Source organism: Macaca mulatta, chromosome 13 (genome assembly GCF_049350105.2).
Source record: "Macaca mulatta isolate MMU2019108-1 chromosome 13, T2T-MMU8v2.0, whole genome shotgun sequence".
In the NCBI taxonomy this organism is placed as follows: domain Eukaryota; kingdom Metazoa; phylum Chordata; class Mammalia; order Primates; family Cercopithecidae; genus Macaca; species Macaca mulatta.
In genome coordinates, this window is record NC_133418.1 from 60,785,883 (window position 1) to 60,807,761 (window position 21,879).

Below are 21,879 nucleotides of genomic sequence, written 5' to 3' on the forward strand. Positions count from 1 at the left end.
ATTGTTTACTATCCTATGGAATTAGAGAATAATATAATTGTATAGCTTAATTAGAAATTAGAGTTAGAATGAGCTTACAGACCAAGTTAAAAATACAGATATAGGATGAATTAATTTATATTGTGTGCATGCGTGCGAATGCTGGAGCTTGTCTTTTATAAAAAGTGATCATAGTTGGCTGCATTGGCTCATGTTATAATCCCAGCAGTTTGAGAGGCTGAGGTGGGAAGATTGCTTGAGCCCAGGAGTTTGAGACCAGCCTCGGCAACATAGGGAGACTCCATCTCTACAAAAAATACAAAATTAGCTGGGTGTAGTGGTGCATGCACACCTGTGGTCCCAGCTACTTGGGTGGCTAAGGCGAGAGGATCACTTGAGTTCAGGAGTTTGAGGCTGTAGTGAGCCATGATCGTGACACAGTAAGACCCTGTCTCAAAAAAAACAAAACCAAAAAAGTGATCATTATCATATGGTAATTACCCATCACTCAAATTTACTGAGTACCTATTATGAACATGTTATATATATATGTATATACAAATACATAATATCCAGGCTTCACTTAGCTGGTAACTTCTCAGTGTTAATCACTGACAACAACTAGTAAAGAATCTCAGAAACCCTGATAACCGCCTAAGTAAAGAAACTTTTGTACATGTTAGCAGTTGACTTCCCACAGAGAGTCTAGGTCATTATTTCAGTCTTCTAGACCATGCATTAAAAAGCACAGGAGCGAGGCGCAGTGGCTCAGGCCTGTAATCCAGGCACTTTAGGAGGCTGAAGCTAGAGGGTGGTTTGAGCCCAGGAATCTTGAGACCGCCTGGGCAACACAGTGAGTCTACAAAACAATTTAAAAATTAGCCAGGTGTGGTGGTACATGCCTGTAGTTCCAACTACTCGGGAGGCTGAGGTGGGAGGATCACTTGAGCCTGGGAGATCAAGGCTGCAGTGAGCTGTCATCACCCCACTACACTCCAGCCTTGGCAACAGAGTGGAACCCTGTCTCAAAACAAACAAACAAGCAAAACCCAAAACAAACCACAGGGCCCATGGAGTATTTATTGGTCATCAGGGTGTGAGAAGGATATTTTTTACTTGTTGAAACTAGAACAAAAAATACCCTTGTATTGTTTTACCCCAAAACCAGCTTCATTGGTTCACTGTGGTGGGGTAGGATTTATCTGTTTTAGAACGCTGACTCCAAAAATCTCATGATAAGATTGCTGTGGGAGGGGTTTTTCAGGCTGCTAGAAAATACTTTGTGTAGGATAGCGATCTGAGGATCAAACAGAACTCCTGATGCTGAATATTTCTACCTCTAAGTAAAATTATTTCCTATTTAAAATATCAGGTTACATACTTTTATTTTATTTTAACAGGAAAGACTGGTATCTCTTGTATTTGGACTTTTAAAACAAAGAAAACTTAATTTTTTAGAAATCTATGGTGAAAAAATGATTATTACAGCAAAGAATATCATTAAACAGGTAATTATGCATTTTTATTTGATATACTTTGGTCTGGAACCTTTGCGAAGTTTATTTTTATGTATCCTAGTAATAATATATGTAGTGTAATAGTAATATAGCTAATTTATCTAAAAACTGAAAATATAGAAAAATGAAAGTAAAACATAGTCCTACCAGCCAAAAGATTATTGCTATAGGAATATTTCTATGTGTAGACTGTTACTGATTTTCTTATGTTGTCATTATGTGTTTATGATTTTATACATATATTTGTTAGAATCATAATCATTTTCTCATTATAAAAGCTTTCAGAAACATCATTTTTAATGACTGTGTAAAGTCCCATTAACATTATGTTAAATCTACTTAACTTTTCTTCTGTATTGAATATTTAGGTTGTTTTTAATTTGATATGATAAATAGCACTGTGACAGATATCTGTGGTATAAAGTTATTTTGTTTGTTTTTCGTACTTAAGAATATTTGTTCTTAGACTGATTCCTAGAAGTAGAAGTATTGGTTAGAGAGTGAAAAGTATTTTTAAGTTATTTAATGTATAGAATTTAATTCCTATTTAAAAAGATTTACCAATTTATACTCCCACTAGCAGTAGACAAATGTTCATTTCCTTTTTATCCTAATCTCTAAGAAATTATAAACTAAAATCCATGTGTTTTTCAGTATTCCCTGATCTTTGTTTTGACTTTTTTTACTCAGATAAATCTTATCCACTGAACTTCGGTTTTTAAATATATGAAAAAGATAACATAATTTTAAATGTATTTATTAGGCTTAATTGATTATTATCATTAGGTTGAATGTACATATATGAGTTTTTAAAGTTTAAAATAAGTTTAAAAGTTAAAATAAGCAAAAAAATTATAATCATCCCCTTTCAAGCACTAATTAAAACACTGTATTTTTAAATTGGTACAACCACTTTGAAAAATTGTTGGCAATATATAGTAATGCCAACTTTGCATACATGTTGGGACCCAGCATTTCTATTCCTAGGTATGCGCCCAACAGAAATATGTATATAAGTTCACCAAAACACAGCAGGAGAATGTTCATGGCAGTACTATTTGTAATTTTAAAAACTGGAAACAGCCCAAATTCCATCACCAGTAGAAAAGATAAATGGAATTTTGATGTATTTATACAATGGAATACTATACATTAATGAGAATGAATAGATTACACAGAATAACAAATGAATGTTATAGACATAATGTGGAGCCAAAGAAACCAAACACAGAAAGTATACATTATATGATTCCACTTATGTAAAACTCAAATGCAGGCAAAATTATTCTATGGTTTAAAAATCAGGACAATAGTATATTTTGGGAGGAAGTAGTAACTGATAGGGAATAGGGGAGGAGCTCTGGGTATTAGCAAGGTTGTTTCATGAGCTGAGTTCTGATTACACAAATGTACTTCATTTGTACAAAAGTATTGAGCTGTAAACATAATTTGTACAATTTTCTGTATATATATTTTAAGCAATTTCTAAAAACTGATATGTTTCAATTCCCAGACCTCAAATCTAAGCATTTATTTTTTAATTTTAAACTGTTGCATATATCACAAGGAAATGTAACTTTCAATATGAATTTCTTTTGGGATTTTAATATGGGGCTTATACCTTGTTCCTAATATTATAGTTTTGCTTTTCTGGTGTATGATTTTGAACAGTTTTGAATAGTAGGCGATATTATTACAATTCAAACACACTCTGAAATGATTATTTAATTGGCTAATTGTAATCAGCTTTTCAAACACTGAGAGATACGTAAGATATAAAAATCTGGTAAAGTAATTATTGTAGTAAGTAAGAGCCTTTTAAATTTTTTTAAATCTTAATTTCAGGGGTACATGTGCAAGTCTGTTACATAAGTAAATGCGTGACATGGGTTTTTTTGATATAGATTATATCATCACCCAGGTATTAAGCCTAGTACCCATTAGTTATTTTTCTGATCCTTTCCCTTCTCCCACCCTCCACCCTCCAATAGTCTCCACTGTGTGGTGTTCCCCTTTGTGTGTCTGTGTGTTCTCATCATTTAGCTCCCACTTATAAGTGAGAACATGCAGTATTTAGTTTTCAGTTTCTGCATTAGTTTCTAAGGATAATGACCTCCAACTCCATCCATGTCCCTGCAAAGGACATGATCTCATTCTTTTTTATGGCTGCATAGTATTCCATGGTGTACATGTACCACATTTTCTTTATCCAGTGTATCACCGATGGGCATTTAGGTTGATTCCATGTATTTGCTATTGTGAATAGTGCTACAGTGAGCATACGTGTGCATGTGTCTTTATTAATAGAACAATTTATATTCCTCTGGGTATGTAACCGGTAATAGGATTGCTGGATTGAATGGTATTTCTGTCTTTAGGTCTTTGAGGAATGGCTACACTGTCTTCCACAATGGTTGAACTAATTTTCACTCCCATCAACAGTGTATAAGTGTTCCCTTTTCTCTACAACGTTGCCAACACCTGTTATTTTTGACTTTTTAGTAATAGCCATTCTTACTTGTGTGAGATGGTATCTCGTTGTGGTTTTGATTTGCATTTCTATAATGATCAGTTATGTTGGCCACATGTATGTCCTCTTTTGAAAAGTGTTCATGTAGTAAGGGCCTTTTTAATATACAAATGGAACATGGAATACTTAGGATTTGAAAGACAATTAATCAAATTGTTTTTGTTTTTTCTTAAATTTTGCAGTGTGTGATTAATAAAGTTTCACAAACAGAAGAAATAGACACAGATGTTGTTGTGAAGTAAGTATAAATATATAGGTTGGTGGTTATCAGTCAGAAAAGATGATACATGCAAATTAGAATAATTTGAAGTAGATTTCGTAAAGGAATTATTTACTAAGGTGTGAGCAGAGTGTAGGAAAATCACAAGTGACAGTGCAGAACAAAGACAGTGGTTAACAGAATTGAGGAGAAGGTAGTTGAAAAAAAGCTGTGACCTTGAGTAGAGGGAAGCAGTCACCCTGAGGCAACCCTTGAGAGACACAGGAGAAGTAGGTACCTTTACTAGAAAGCTATAGGAGTAGATACCTTTACTTCTTCCAGTCTTCGTAAGGGCTCCTCATGGGCCAAGCCCACAGATTAGCTTCCCAGAGCAGAGAGCAGGATGGGGCGGGGCAGAACATAGATATGGAGAGGTGAAACTGAAGATAATTCATTACAGGGGTATAGCAAGTATTATGTTTAAATTTTTAGCTATATAATTAAAATTCAACTTTTAATTGGCTTTGAGAAGTTTGAGTTTATTATTTTGAATTGCCCATGTTTGTGTTTTTTTGTTTGTTTGTTTTCACCCTAGAAATTCCTATTCTTGGCCAGGTACATTGACTCACACCTGTAATCCCAGCACTTTGGGAGGTCGAGGTGGGAGAATTGCTTGAGCCCAAGAGTTTGAGACCACCTTGGGCAATAAAGTGAGACCCCATCTCTACCAAAAATAAACATTAAAAAAATAAGTTGGGCGTGGTGGCACATGCCTGTAGTCCTAGCTACTCAGGAGGCCAAGGTAGGAGAAGGACTGAGTCTGGGAGGTCCAGGCTTCAGTGACCCGTGACTGTGCCACTGCATTCTAGCCTGGGCAACGAAGTAAGATCCTGTCTCAAAAAAAAAAAGAAAAGAAAGGAAAAGAAAAAAGAAAAATTCCTATTCTATTATTTTAAGAAGAATAGTGATAATATTTTATGACTGAATTTCTTGTTCATATGGATATTTAAATGTTTTTAACTGGCTTAGATATGAATAGCGATATGTACAACTGTGAAACTTTCCTGTGCCAAACTCACAGAATGGAGTATTAATTTCCACACTATTACCTAGGGAAAACTCAATTTCAGAATTAGTTGAAGCAACTATAATAATGAGAGAATTGTTAGTGGTTGGAAAGCATTAAGTCATTGGGACACATCCATGGATGTGGAGAGTCAGTTTTCTTCTTCCCTAGGGAATTTTATCCATATAAGTAGAGAACTTCCTGTATATCAAGTGTTGTAGTATCTTTTTAGAATAAACCCTTAGCTGAAGCTGCATTTATTAAAAATTTAGAGTAATAAGTCATTTTGGTACTATAAAATATCTTTAGGGAATGAATTATATTTTGTATTACTTTTTTTCACCTTGAAGTTAATGATTTGTGTCAACTATCAAAATAATATTAGCTGCTGCTTACATGATACTTTTAAAAATGTGTCATGCATTGTTCTAAGTATTTTTTATTAACTCATATAATATTTACAACAACCACATAAGGTCGGTTCTATCAGTTTCCTCATGTTAGCTGAGAAAATTGGAGCATGTGGGGGGGGGCTTAAGTCACTTGCCAGAGCCACATAGCTAGCAATTCCAAGAAGCTGCTGCTGTTTTAAACCAAGGCATTGTGTTGTGGCTCCAGTGCTCTTAACTACCATTCCATATTACCTCTTATATATTTTTAAAGTTGTAGTTGGAAAAGCAGATTATGAAATTTTGGGCAGAGATGTGTTTCCATTTTTATTCCAGAGTATATCTTCACACTTACTTCTCTATGGTTTATTCATTCAGTGGTCATAAAGCTTGTTCATATGAAATTGATATATGATATACTTATCAGTCTTAAAAATATTTAAATAAGCCATAACTCTTTGGTAATATACCTCTTCAACATTTTAGGTATCTAGATAAAATTGCATTTTATCATTAAGATAGTATTTAGTCTCATTTCTTCCAGTTTGTAGATGCTATATTGGCCCAGAGACAATCATTATTTTTGTTTGAATTATTTTTTTCTAGGCTTGCAGATCAGATGAGAATGTTGAATTTTCCCCAGTGGTTTGATCTGCTCAAGGATATTTTCTCTAAGTTTACAATTTTCCTACAGAGAGTTAAGGTAAGCTTATATATTAGTTTGTCCAGAATATCCCTAAAATTAAGTCAGCTTTCTAGATACATAATATGTAAATAAAGAATCAAACTAGAATAAAACAGTTTCTTTGTTTTTGTAATTTTTCTAAAGAGGCTTGGTTTTAAATAAAAATTTAGGTATCTCAGAGTTTGACAATTTTAAGAATTTAATAAGTTATAATTTTATAACTTGAAATATTATGCTTACTTGACATTAAATATTATACAGTAATATTTCCTCTGGTGATTTTTTGTTCTCCTAGGTTATCTAGAGGTACAATATTGTTAAACACCCCAAAATCACCCCAAACTACCAACTTTTCTGTAAAGTCAATGTTGATATAATGGTATTTTAAAATATATTGTTCATATTCAAATTACCTTGCTAATTTACTTTTTTTGAGATGGAGTCTTGCTGTTACCCAGGCTGGAGTGCAGTGGCGCAATCTTGGCTCACCGCAACTTCTGCCTCCCGGGTTCAAGTGATTCTCCTGCCTCAGCTTCCCGAGTGGCTAGGATTACAGGCATGTGCCACCACGCCTGGCTAATTTTTGTATTTTTAGTAGAGATGGGATTTCACCATGTTGGCCAGGCTGGTCTTGAACTCCTGACCTCAAGTGATCTGCCTACCTCTGCCTCCCAAAGTGCTGAGATTATAGGTGTGAGCCACTGCGCCCGGCTGCTAATATTTATTTAGATTTTTATTTCACTTTTTGGGCACGAATCCATTCAAGCATCATGTGTTACATTTAATTATTTTGTCTCTTTAGTCAAGCCACTTAATTTTAAACCACTTAGTATAACAAAAAGAACAGGTCACATATCATTTTACAGAAGATGTCAGACTCATATGTTAGTTTGAATCACCAACAGGTCATAGCTTTGTTTTAAGAAGAATACAGGCTGGGCACAGTGGATTACACCTGTAATCCTATCACTTTGGGAGGCCAAGGCAAGAGGATCACTTGAGCTCAGGAGTTTGAGACCAGCTTGGGCAACATAATGAGACCTTATCTCTACAAAGTATTTTTTTAAATTAGCCAAGCATAGTGATGCACACCTGTAGTCCCAGCTAGTTGGGTGGCTGAGGTGGGATGATCACCTAACCCCAGTGGGTCAAGGCTGCAGTGAGGCATGATTGTGCCACTGCACTCCAGCCTGGCCAACAGAGCAAGACTCTGTCTCAAAAAATGAAAAAAATAAAAAAAGAATAGAATCATTAGGAATTACCATGTGTAACAGTTAGAAGGGGCCATTTGTGAAATTAGATAGTCTTTGAGTTATTAAGTGTTAGCATTGTGTTTTATGTACTAGTTAACATCGCCAGCATCTCCTGAGTACCATGTTAAATAGTGCAGGGGACTTTGCTACTTGTGTATGACATGAATTTTCCTTTATTCACATTGGAGCAATGCTAAGTCACATGTGTAAAGCTCTCCAATCAGGTTCACAAAAGTTTTATAGAATGGGATTCACTCTGCTTTATTTAGACTGCTTCTAAAATGTTGGTCCTACCTATTGACAGTGATAGACACAAACTTGTATCTATAGGGGTTCAATAACTAAACCATGTTTTCACTTCTTATATTCTGACCATGACCTCATCATCACACACTTCAATTATTGCATGTCTAGATATATAGAACTCTTACATTGCATAGTGTAGAATTGGCCAACTTTTTGCCAGTAATTTTTTAAAGTACAGTAAGTCCTCAATGTTATGAATAGGTCTTGGAAACTGTGACTTTAAGTGAAACAACTTATACCAAAGCTATTTTTTTTCTCACTCATCATTATAGTGAAACATTTCCCTCAATATTTTTTTCAATAACATTGAAGGAAACAGTGTTATTCAAAAACCTGCTGTATGTTGTTTCACTTAAAGTTACAGTCTCCCAGAACCTATCATCCATATTAAGTGATGATTTACTATAGTTATGCCACTTTAAGGCTCTATGTCAGTTAAACTAAGTAGAGTTATTATTTTATATGTGTACAGTATGGAAACTGATTTATTATAGTTGTAATTGCTCATTTTCACATTTGGACCACTTAAACTAGTACTTATGTACAACATCTTTGCAGATGACATGAAATACAGTACTTTTTTCTGTGAAAAAAGTTTGTGATTCTATCAAGTACTATTTCACTGAAAAATAATGTTAATTACAAGCTGTTCATTTTTATTGAAGAATTTAAAAATAACTACAAATTGGAAAGAACCCAGATGTCTAATGATAGAGAAATGGTAAAATAAATTATGCTTTACACATTCTTTACCATGGAATATTATATACAGCCAAGGATTTTTAATGGTAGGAGAAAATACATACATTATGATATTCAGTTAAAAATGCAAGATATAGGGCCAGGTGCCGTGGCTCACGCCTGTAATTCCAGCACTTTGGGAGGCTGAGGCAGGCAGATCACGAAGTCAAGAGATCGAGACCATCCTGGCCAATATGGTGAAACCCCATCTCTACTAAAAATACAAAAATTAGCTGGGCGTGGTGGTACATGTTTGTCCCAGCTACTCAGGAGGCTAAGACAAGAGAATTGCTTGAACCTGGGAGGTGGAGGTTGCAGTGAGCCAAGATCATGCCACTGTACTCCAGCCTGGCGACAGAGCAAGACTCCGTCTTAAAAAAAAAAAAAATGCAAGATATAGATGTACTTATATAGTGTGATCTCAGCTATGTCAAAAAAATTTTTTTTAAACTTTTTTATCTTCCTAGAACAAGGAGAAACCTTGTTTTTTTTTGGTGGTTTTCTTTAGCTGGTCAGATTAGATGTCATTTAAAAGTTTTATCCTTTGCTATTTTCCGTGAATTTTCTACAAAGAGAAGCATTACTTTTATAATCAGAAAAAGTTGTTTTGTTTGTTAATAGTACTACATTACAGGAATAGACTATTTGAATTTCTTGTTTGATTAACCAGGGTTAATAATTTACTTTCCTACATTTTGCATTTATTTCTCAAAGACAAAGGATATCCTATCCTATATGTCACTTTAGTATTTTTTATATATATATGTATATATATTTATTTTTATTTTTATTTTTTTTTTGAGATGGAGTTTCACTCTGTCGCCAGGCTGGAGTGCAGTGGCACAATCTCAGCTCACTTCAATCTCGCCTTCCAGATTCAAGTGATTATCTTGCCTCAGCCTCTTGAGTAGCTGGGATTACAGGTGCATGCCACCATGTCCAGCTAATTTTTGTGTTTTTAGTACAGATGGGGTTTCACCATGTTGGCCAGGATGATCTCAATCTCCTGACCTCGAGATTCACCTGCCTTGGCCTCCCAAAGTGCAGGGATTTAGTATTATACTTTTTAAAAGAAATTAAAGTGTAAATTTTCAGCCAGAATATTTCAATAGTATTTTTATTTTGAATGGATAGATAATAAACTATTGGGATGTATAAATTTCATATTTGAGTAATTGTTAACAACTTGAGGATCTGTTGCTGTTATTTGTATTTTTTTAGTGTGTATTTTTTCTTTCTTTTTGGTCATGGTAAAAATAAACATACAAAACTTATCATCTTAACTGTTTTTAAGTGCACAATTCAGTGGCATTAAGTTCATTTGCACTATTGTGCTACCGTTACAAACATCCATCCACAGAACTCTTTTTTTTTTTTTTTTTTTGAGATGGAATCTCGCTCTGTCTCCCAGGCTGGAGTGCAGTGGCCCGATCTCAGCTCACTGCAAGCTCCGCCTCCCGGGTTCACGCCATTCTCCTGCCTCAGCCTCCCGAGTAGCTGGGACTACAGGCGCCCGCCACCTCGCCCGGCTAGTTTTTTATATTTTTAGTAGAGATGGGGTTTCACCATGTTAGCCAGGATGGTCTCGATCTCCTGACCTCGTGATCCGCCCGTCTCGCCCCCCAAAGTGCTGGGATTACAGGCTTGAGCCACTGCGCCCGGTCCACAGAACTCTATCTTGCCAAGCTGAAACTCTGTACCTATTACATAATAACTCTGGGCTGGCAATGGTGACTCACGCCTGTAATCCCAGCACTTTGGGAGGCTGAGGTAGGTGGATCACCTACCATGTTAGACCTACCTGGCCAACGTTGTGAAACCCCGTCTCTACTAATAATACAAAAATCAGCTGGGCATGGTGGCTCATGCCTGTAATCCCAGCTATTCGGGAGGCTGAGGCAGGAGAATCACTTGAACCCAGGAGGTGGAGGTTGCAGTGAGCCAAAGATCGTGCCATTGCACTCCACCTTGGGTGACAAGAGCAAAACTTTATCTCAAAGTAGTAATAACAACAACAACAACAACAACTCTGGCCAAGGTGGAGCTGAAAGTCCTAACCCTCTAATCCTGCCTTAGTCTTTCAGGTGACCAGCCTTCCTCCTGTGGCTATGTAGGGGCCCTCGGCTGTTTGTCATCTCTTTAGCATATGAAGACGTTTTTACCACTCTGGAGATTCCAAGGGTTTTAGGAGTTGTATGCCAGAGAATGGGGACAGAGACCAAATATAGGCCTGACATAGTAGCTCATGCCTGTAATCCCAACACCTTGAGAGGCTGAGGCAGGAGGGTCGCTTGAGACCAGCAGTTTGAGACCAGCCTGGGCAACCTAGGAAGATCCTGTCTGCACACACACACAGCCACGAACACACACACACAAGTCCTGGGCAAACCTAGCAAGATCCTGTCTAGACACACACACACACACCATACCACATGCACAGACACACACACGCACTTTTCCACTTTCTCCCATCCCCTGGCAACCACCATTCTACTTTCTATCTCTATGAGTTTGACTCATAGAGCACTAATACTGTGTACTGATTATTAGGTATTTCATGTAAGTGGAATCATACAATATTTATCCTTTTGTGATTGGCTTATTTAACATAGCTTAATGTCCTCAAGGTGCCATCTGTGTTGTAGCATGTTAGATTTTCCTTCCTTTTTAAGGCTGAGTAATATGAATAATATTCCATTCTATGTGTATACACTACATTTTGCTTATCCATTCATTTGTCAGTGGACATTTGTGTTGCCTTCACCTTTTGGCTGTTGAGAATAATACTGTCATGAACATGCATTTACCACTCTGGAGATTCCAAGGGTTTTAGGAGCATATGCGTATACCTCTGTATATTTGCATGCATATGCAAATACCTCTCTGAGGCCCCATTTTAGTTCTTATTTTTGTCAACCCCAGAATTGGAACTTCTGGATCATATGATAATTCTATTTGTAATTTTTTGAGGAACCTTCGCACTACTCTCCATAGCAGCTGAACCATTTTACATTTCCACCAATAGTGCACAAGGGTTTCAATTTTTCTACATCCTTACCAAAATGTATTTTCTGGATTTTGTGAGACTAGCCATCCTAATGGGTATGAGGTGGTATTTCCCTGTAGGTTTAATTTACATTTTTCTAATGATGAGTGATGTTGAGCATCTTTTTTATCTGCTTATTGGGCATTTTTATGTCTTTTTTTGGAAAAATGTTTTATTTGCCTATTATTTAATGGGGTGGTTTGGTTTTTTTGCTGTTGAGTTGTAGAGGTTCTTTACATATTCTGGATATTAACCTTTTATCAGATATGTGATTTGCAAATATTTTCTCCCATTCCGTAGGTTGCCTTTTTACTCTGTTAATGGTGTCTTTTGATGCATAGAAGTTTTTCTATTTTGATGTAGTCCAATTTGTCTATTTTTTTGTTGTCACCTGTGTTTTTCATTTCATATCCAAGAAATCAATGCCAAATCCAATGTCATGAAGCTTTTTCCCTGTATTTTCTTCTAAGAGTTTTATATTTTTAGAGCTTATATTTAGGCCTTTAATTGATTTTAGTTAGTTTTTATATGTGGTATAAGGTAGAGGTCTACTTTCATTCTTTAGCATGTGGATATTCAGTTTTCCCAGTACCATTTGTTGAAAAGACTGACCTTTCTGCATTGAGTGGTCTTGCCACCCTTGTCAAAAAACATTTTACTATATATGTGAGAGTTCATTTTTGGACTCTCTGTGTTCTGTATGTCACTCTTTATGCCAGTACCATACTGTTATGATTACCATAGTCTTGTAAGGTTGGAAATCAGGATTATAAGACCTCCATACTTCATTCTTCACTATTGTATTTTGACTTTTTATTAAATTCTTGTTTATTGTTTGCACCCTATAGATTAGGCTAATTTTTATAGGTAAGAAAGATAACAGGCTTTAAATGCAGCTTACCTTCTTTTCAAGGAATTCTTAACTTGTAAATTTCATTTTGTTGTGTGGATAAATAATCCTAGTCTGTCATTTCAGAATGACAATATCAGTTGTCATTATGGTTATCAATATGACTATCAGATATTTCATTAACTCCATTCTCAAGGTTGGAAAATTATATTTGGCTTAGCTGTCCTGGTGTTTTTGAAACATGAACTTGTCTACAGACTATGTAATAGTTCAGAAAGTAAACGATGTATCTACTGTTGAACCTATTATATATTTTAAAATCTTATTTTTTGGACACCAGTCTTCTGACATTCTTAAGAATGGCCTTAGACTTGGAAAAAATAATTAGCAAGTCTTTAGAAGTGTAGATATGGTGAAAACAGCAAAGAAGAATCCCTAAGAGAATACCTGATATACTTTATGTGGAAATTTTTAATAACTGTATATAAGCCAAGATGTTATTAAAAGGAATGAAGTATTCAAATCAAACTAGTTTAAGCAATACAAGGAATGTATTGGCTCTGGGAATTAAAAAAAGTCCAAGACTAGGAAGGGCTTCATGCATGGTTTTGTCTTGGTTCTCCAGCTTAGTTTCTCTGTTTCCAATTCAGCTTTGCCTTTCTCTTTCCTCTTGGCTTCATCAGTTCTGGATCTGCCACATTTGCCACAATTCTATACCACCTAGAAGTTTTCTGTTTTTTACTTAGAGTTTTTCTTCTTCAGTCACCAAATGAAATTCCTTTATTGATTAAGCCAAATTTAGAATTTTTCACCTGGAGTTTTTCTTCTTCAGTCATCAAATGAAAGTCCTTGGCTTTAATTGATTGAACCAGTTTAGGTCACATGTCCAGTCACTGTGATCAGGAAAATGCTGTGCACTGATTATTAGTTTAAATCTGGATTTTCTTCTCATCTCTAAGCTAATCATGAGGCAAGGAGGTTGGGAGTACACTGAGTGGACTATTTAGAACTGATACTTGAAGCTGGAAGGTGGGCTTATTTCTACCCAAATTACATGGCTGTTGTACCGTGGGAAAAGTGATGTAGAATAGATGTTGGATAGGTCTATCATGTCTTTTTATTTTAAAAAGTTAAGAAAGAAAATTAGCAAGACAGAAGAGGTAAGGAAAAAGAGGCAAAACAAGATGGGGGAACTAAGTATATCAAAGATTGGACAGCAGTGAGGATTAAAGCAGCAGTAGTGGAGCAGCTAGTTTGTGACAATACAGAAGAAGTTGGTGAGCAATGAAGAGAGAAAAAAAAATGCAGTATCCATAGTAGACACTTTGGTCCTAAAGCTCTTGAAGGCTCTATTTTCGGTATACTGTATGGGCTATTGGCTCGTTTAAAATGCTTTCAGTTCCAAATAACAGGAAACACAACTCAGAGTGTCTCAAACAGTTAAGGATATTTATTAACTCATGCAACTAAAACAATACACAGAGGTAGGTCAGCCTTTAGGTGCTTCATAGAGAGGTTGTTGATGTCATCAAGCATTGGCTTTATTTCTTTGCAATTCTCTCTTTTATGTACCTTCCTAATCATTAAGCTCAGATTGTGGTGGTTCCATGTACTAACTGAACTAGCTTAGATCCTTTTCTTGATTTTTGGAGACCCAAAGTTGGAGTGTGCTTCACTAGAACTGTGGAGATTCCAAAAAAAGTAAGCGTTTTGAGAAAGGGAGAAACAAATTTTAAGACTGCAACTGTGAATGTTAAAATAGGCAAGCAGTCCTTTATTTCCTAATTGTCCATGAAGACATTAGTTTACATAAATTTACTCTTCATTTGCCTAGCTTTCAATATTTACTGAGCACCTCCTATTTGCCAGGCACTATTCTAGGCATTAGGATTATAGTGTTATGGAATGGAGCTAACATTCTAGTAGAAGGAGACCTAGAATAAACAAAGATAATTGTAGATAATGATTTTTTTTTTTAAACAAAAACTGGATAATGAGATAAAGTTGCTGGGTGGAGAGTCAGGGAAGGCCTCTTTGAGGAAGTGACCACTGGTGCCAGAACCTCAGTGATGAGAAGGAAATATGTGCAAAGATCAAAGTGAAAAGCATTCCGGATAGCGGAAACCGCAGAGGCACTGAGGTGGGAACAATCCTGGAATGAGGGAACAGTAGAAAGAGAACTGGAATGTCTGGAGAGTAGTGAGTAAGTGAGAGAAGATATGAGAAAAGGAGAGAGAGAGGTGGGGGCTAAGCATGGTAAGTAACACAGATTCCTTTTCTTTTAGGCAGGCATATCAATGTATATGATTCTCTGATGGGCAAGTTATGTTTAGTGTAACCTTTTTAAGAGATCGTAGTGTAACCTTTTTAAGAGGTCAGAGAAATATGCAACATATTTTAGGGAGATTTCCATTTTAAAAATTAGTTAAAATATAGGAACTTTATTTCTAAGCTTTAGTGAACCCATTTCTCCTGGGCAGTTCTTTTTCACATCACTTTTCCTATGTAATAAAAGATGGTAGAAATTCTGATATACATGACTTTGACTCATTTATGATTATAGATGTCCAAAATTACATGCACAGAATTCTCTTTTGGGAACTTCGGGTAAGAGATATTTTATGTCCCTTAAAAGTGTGTCCTATTTTCTTGTAGGCAACATTAAATATCATTCACAGTGTTGTTCTCTCAGTTCTTGACAAAAACCAAAGGACTAGAGAATTGGAAGAGATTTCACAACAGAAGAATGCTGCAAAAGATAATTCACTGGACACAGAGGTGGCTTATTTAATCCATGAAGGCATGTTTATAAGTGATGCATTCGGTGAGGGTGAGCTAACACCTATAGCAGTTGACACTACCTCTCAAAGAAATGCATCTCCAAATAGTGAGCCCTGCAGCAGTGATTCTGTATCCGAGCCAGAATGTACTACTGATTCTTCATCCAGCAAAGAGCACACATCATCATCTGCTATTCCAGGAGGTGTGGATATTATGTGAGTATAGTGGCTACTGCTAAATTGACAAGATTTTGAGTCATCTTATTAATGACTTCAGTAAGACTGATTATTCAGTTTATTGAAAAAAACATGTAAATTTTAGAATTTAACAAAACTTAATTTTCTGAAACGTATCTCTATAAAAATGTATGAGAAGTAAGGAGGTGAGCATTAGAAGTAACTGAAAATTATAGAACTTTAAAGACCATTTTATTAAATGCCCTCATTTCAGTGGTAAGGTAATTGATGCCCAGAGAGCTTAGATGACTTATTAAAGTGACTAGTGTGAAAACATATACTGGAACCCAGGTCAATTTTTGCTTTGGTCATTTTTCTGTGTCGCCTTTGTAATTTATATGTTGTGAAGATCTGTTTGATTTATAACTTTTGGTTTTTCAAAGACATGAATTTCCAAATGGATCACATCTTTTCTTAAACCTTATTTATTATTATTATTATTATTTTGAGATGGAGTCTAGCTCTGTCACCCAGACTGGAGTACAGTGGCGCAGTCTCGGCTCACTGCAAGCTCCGCCTCCCGGCTTCACGCCATTCTCCTGCCTCAGCCTCCCGAGTAGCTGGGACTACAGGTGCCTGCCAGCACGCCTGGCTAATTTTTTGTATTTTTAGTAGAGACAGGGTTTCACTGTTTTAGCCAGGATTCTTAAACCTTATTTTTAAAAACTTCTTATTTTGAAACCCTGTCTCTACTAAAAATACAAAAAACAAAAACAAAAACTTATTTTGAAATAATTTCACATTTACAGAAAAGTTACCAGAATAGAATAAAAAACTCATATAACCTTCATCCAGATTCCCCAGGTGTTAATAGTTTACCACATTGCCCTCTGCCTCCCTCCCTCTCTCTCTTTTTCTCTTTCTGTCTCCTTTGGTCTTTATTTCTTATGCTAATATTTTTTCTGAATCCTTTGACAGTAGGTGACAGACATGATGCACTATTATCCCTGGGCACCTGGTGTATATTTCCTAAACGCAAGAACACGCCTATATAACCTTAGTATACTGATTAAATACAGTAAAACATTGATACAATAAATTATTAATATTACCATCTAATCCACAGATCCCATTTAAACAAAGTTTACCAATTGACCCACTAATCTCTGCTATCAAAAAAATAGAACCAATAAAATATTTCTGGTCCAAGAATATAGTTTGGATTTAGTTATTGTTCAGAATAACAACAGTTGTATTATCTTTATATAAATCAACTCAGTACTTTATTTTTTGTTGTTGTTGTTTTTTTTATTATTATACTTTAAGTTCTGGGATACATGTGCAGAACGTGCAGTTTTGTTACATAGGTAGACAGGTGCCATGGTGGTTTGCTGCACCCATCAACCTGTCACCTACATTAGGTACTTCTCCTAATGTTATCCCTCCCCTAGCCCCCCACCCCCTACAGGCCCCAGTGTGTGATGTTTCCCTCCCTGTGTCCATGTGTTCTCATTGTTCAACTCCCACTTATGAGTGAGAACATGCAGTGTTTGGTTTTCTGATCTTGTGATAGTTTGTTGAGAATTATGGTTTCCAGTTTCATCCATGTCCCTGCAAAGGACATGAACTCATCCTTTTTTATGGCTGCATAGTATTCCATGGTATATATGTGCCACGTTTTCTTAATCCAGTCTATCATTGATGGACATTTGGGTTAGTTCCAAGTCTTTGCTATTTTGAATAGTGCCGCAATGAATCTACGTGTGCATGTGTCTTCATTGCAGAATCATTTATAATCCTTTGGGTATATGCCCAGTAATGGGATTGCTGGGTCAAATGGTATTGCTCATTCTAGATCCTTGAGGAATTGCCACACTGTCTTCCACAGTGGTTGAACTAAGTAACACTCCCACCAACAGTGTAAAAGCGTTCCTATTGCTCCACATCCTCTCCAGCATCTGTTGTTTCCTGATTTTGTAATAATTGCCATTCTAACTGGAGTGAGATGGTATCTCACTGACGTTTTGATTTGCATTTCTCTAATGACCAGTGATGAGCATTTTTTTATATGTCTGTTGGCTGCATAAATGTCTTCTTTTGGGAAGTGTCTGTTCATATCCTTTGCCCACTTTTTAATGGGGTTGTTTGTTTTTTTCTTGTAAATTTGTGTAAGTTCTTTGTAGATTCTGGTATTAGCCCTTTGTCAGATGGGTAGATTGCAAAAATTTTCTCCCATTCTGTAGGTTGCCTGTTCACTCTGATGATAGTTTCTTTTGCTGTGCAGAAGCTCTTTAGTTTAATTAGATCCCATTTGTCAATTTTGGCTTTTTTTGCCATTGCTTTTGGTGTTTTAGACATGAAGTCTTTGTCAATGCCTATGTCCTGAATGGTACTGCCCATGTTTTCTTCTAAGAGTTTTATGGTCCTAGGTCTTACGTTTAAGTCTTTGATCTATCTTGAGTTGATTTTTGTATACGGTGTAAGGAAGGGGTCCAGTTTCAGTTTTCTGCATATGGCTAGCCAGTTTTCCCAACATCATTTATCAAATAGGGAATCTTTTCCCCATTGCTTGTATGTGTCAGGTTTGTCAAAGATCAGATGGTTGTAGATGTGTGGTATTATTTCTGAGGCCTCTGTTCTTTTCCATTGGTCTATATATGTTTTGGTACCAGTATCATGCTGTTTTTTTTTTAATTTTTTGCAAATTTTAATTTTTTTTTATTATACTTTATGTTCTAGGGTACATGTGCACAAGGTGCAGATTTGTTACATATGTATACATGTGCCATGTTGGTGTGCTGCACCCATTAACTCATCATTTACACTAGGTATATCTCCTAATGCTGTCCCTACCCCCTACCCCCTCCCCCCACCCCACAGCAGGCCCCAGTGTGTGATGTTCCCCTTCCTGTCTCCAAGTGTTCTCATTGTTCAGTTCCCATCTATGAGTGAGAACATGCAGTGTTTGGTTTTCTGTTCTTGTGATAGTTTGCTGAGAATGATGGTTTCCAGCTGCATCCATGTCCCTACAAAGGACACAAACTCATCCTTTTTTATGGCTGCATAGTATTCCATGGTGTATATGTGCCACATTTTCTTAATCCAGTCTGTCATTGATGGACATTTGGGTTGGTTCCCAGTCTTTGCTATTGTGAATAGTGCCGCAATAAACATATGTATGCGTGTGTCTTTATAGCAGCATGATTTATAATCCTTTGAGTATATGCCCAGTAATGGGATTGCTGGGTCAAATGGTATTTCTAGTTCTGGATCCTTGAGGAATCGCCACACCGTCTTCCACAATGGTTGAACTAGTTTACATTCCCACCAACAGTGTGAAAGTGTTCCTATTGCTCCACATCCTCTCCAGCACCTGTTGTTTCCTGACTTTTTAATGATCGCCATTCTAACTGGTGTGAGATGGTATCTCATTGTGGTTTTGATTTGCATTTCTCTGATGGCCAGTGATGATGAGCATTTTTTCATGTGTCTGTTGGCTGCATAAATGTCTTCTTTTGAGAAGTGTCTGTTCATATCCTTTGCCCACTTTTTGATGGGGTTGTTTTTTTCTTGTAAATTTGTTTGAGTTCTTTGTAGGTTCAGGATATTAGCCCTTTGTCAGATGGGTAGATTGCAAAAGTTTTCTCCCATTCTGTAGGTTGCCTGTTCACTCTGATGGTAGTTTCTTTCACTGTGCAGGAGCTCTTTAGTTTAATTAGATCCCATTTGTCAATTTTGGCTTTTGTTGCCATTTATTTTGGTGTTTTAGTCATGAAGTCCTTGCCCATGCCTATGTCCTGAATGGCATTGCCTAGGTTTTCTTCTAGGATTTTTATAGTTTTAGGTCTAACATTTAAATCTCTATTCCATCTTGAATTAATTTTTATATAAAGTGTAAGGGAGGGATCCAGTTTCAGCTTTCTACTTATGGCTAGTCAGTTTTCCTGGCACCATTTATTAAATAGGGAGTCCTTTCCCCATTTCTAGTTTTTGTCAGGTTTGTCAAAGAACATATGGTTGTAGATGTGTGGTATTATTTCTGAGGGCTCTGTTCTGTTCTATTGGTCTATATCTCTGTTTTGGTACCAGTACCATGCTGTTTTGGTTACTGTAGCCTTATAGTGTAGTTTGAAGTCAGGTAGCATGATGCCTCCAGCTTTGTTCTTTTGGCTTAGGATTGTCTTGGCAATGCAGGCTCTTTTTTGGTTCCATATGAACTTTAAAGTATTTTTTTCCAATTCTGTGAAGAAACTCATTGGTAGCTTAATGGGGATGGCATTGAATCTATAAATTACCTTGGGCAGTATGGCCATTTTCACAATATTGATTCTTCCTATCTGTGAGCATGGAATGTTCTTCCATTTGTTTGTGTTCTCTTTTATTTCATTGAGCAGTGGTTTGTAGTTGTACTTGAAGAAGTCCTTTACATCCCTTGTCAGTTGGATTCCTAGGTATTTTATTCTCTTTGAAGCACTTGTGAATGTGAGTTCACTCATGATTTGGCTCTCTGTTTGTTACTGGTATATAAGAATGCTTGTGATTTTTGCTCATTGATTTTGTATCCTGAGACTTTGCTGAAGTTTCTTATCAGCTTAAGGAGATTTGGGGCTGAGACGATGGGGTTTTCTAAATATACAATCATGTCATCTGCAAACAGGGACAATTTGACTTCCTCTTTTCCTAATTGAATACCCTTTATTTCTTTCTCCTGCCTGATTGCCCTAGCCAGAACTTCCAACACTATGTTGAATGTGAGTGGTGAGAGAGGGCATCCCTGCCTTGTGCCAGTTTTCAAAGGGAATGCTTCCAGTTTTAATCCACTCATTATGATATTGCCTGTGGGTTTGTCATAAATAGCACTTATTATTTTGAGATACGTTCCATCAATACCGAATTTATTGAGAGTTTTTAGCATGAAGAGCTGTTGAATTTTGTCAAAGGCCTTTTCTGCTTCTATTGAGATAATCATGTGGTTTTTGTCTCTGGTTCTGTTTATATGCTGGATTACGTTTATTGATTTGTGTATGTTGAACCATCCTTGCATCCCAGGGATGAAGCCCAATTGATCATGGAGGATAAGCTTTTTGATGTGCTGCTGGATTCGGTTTGCCAGTATTTTATTGAGGATTTTTGCATTGATGTTCATCAGGGATATTGGTCTAATATTCTCTTTTTTTTGTGTGTGTCTCTGCCAGGCTTTGGTATCAGGATGATGCTGGCCTCATCAAATGAGTTAGGGAGGATTCCCTCTGTTTCTATTGATTGGAATAGTTTCAAAAGGAATGGTACCAGCTCTTCCTTGTATGTCTGGTAGAATTCAGCTGTGAATCCGTCTGGTCCTGGACTTTTTTTTGTTGGTAGGCTACTAACTATTGCCTCATTTTCAGAGCCTGTTATTGGTCTAATCAGGGATTCAGCTTCTTCCTGGTTTAGTCTTGGGAGAGTGTATGTGTCCAGGAATTTATCAGTTTCTTCTAGGTTTTCTTGTTTATTTGCGTAGAGGTGTTTATAGTATTCTCTGATGGTAGTTTGTATTTCTGTGGGGTCGGTGGTGATATCCCCTTTATCATTTTTTATTGCATTTATTTGATTCTTTTCTCTTTTCTTCTTTATTAATCTTGCTAGCAGTCTATCAATTTTGTTGATCTTTTCCAAAAACCAGCTCCTGGATTCATGGATTTTTTGAAGGGTTTTTTTGTGTCTCTATCTCCTTCAGTTCTGCTCTGATCTTAGTTATTTCTTGCCTTCTGCTAGCTTTTGAATGTGTTTCCTCTTGCTTCTCTAGTTCTTTTAATAGTGATGTTAAGGTGTCAATTTTAGATCTTTCCTGCTTTGTCTTGTGGGCATTTAGTGCTATGAATTTCCTCTACACACTGCTTTAAATGTGTCCCAGAGATTCTGGTATGTTGTATCTTTGTTCTCATTGGTTTCAAAGAACATCTTTATTTCTGCCTTCATTTTGTTATGTATCCAGTAGTCATTCAGGAGCAGGTTGTTCAGTTTCCATGTAGTTGAGCGGTTTTGATTGTTTCTTAATCCTGAATTCTAGTTTGATTGAACTGTGGTCTGAGAAACAGTTTGTTATAATATCTATTCTTTTACATTTGCTGAGGAGTGCTTTACTTCCAACTATGTGGTCAATTTTGGAATAAGTGCGATGTGGTGCTGAGAAGAATATATATTCTGTTGAGTTTGGGTGGAGACTTCTGTAGATGTCTGTTAGGTCTGTTTGGTCCAGAGCTGAGTTCAAGTTCTGGATATCCTTGTTAATTTTCTGTCGTGTTGATCTGTCTGATGTTGACAGTGGTATTAACGTCTCCCATTATTATTGTGTGGGAGTCTAAGTATCTTTGTAGGTCTC

General features: G+C 36.5%; 1 protein-coding gene across 5 annotated transcripts in view; it reads left to right on the forward strand.

Moving 5' to 3' along the window:
* VPS54 (VPS54 subunit of GARP complex) overlaps positions 1-21,879 on the forward strand; it is a 131,947-nt gene that overhangs the window by 66,219 nt on the left and 43,849 nt on the right. For all 5 annotated transcript variants that reach the window (XM_015112491.3, NM_001261018.2, XM_077958281.1 and 2 more), the window contains 4 exons: positions 1,380-1,487; positions 4,209-4,264; positions 6,287-6,383; positions 15,217-15,557. In XM_015112491.3, the coding sequence (XP_014967977.1) occupies positions 1,380-1,487; positions 4,209-4,264; positions 6,287-6,383; positions 15,217-15,557 (602 nt within the window). The remainder of the gene's footprint in view (positions 1-1,379; positions 1,488-4,208; positions 4,265-6,286; positions 6,384-15,216; positions 15,558-21,879) is intronic.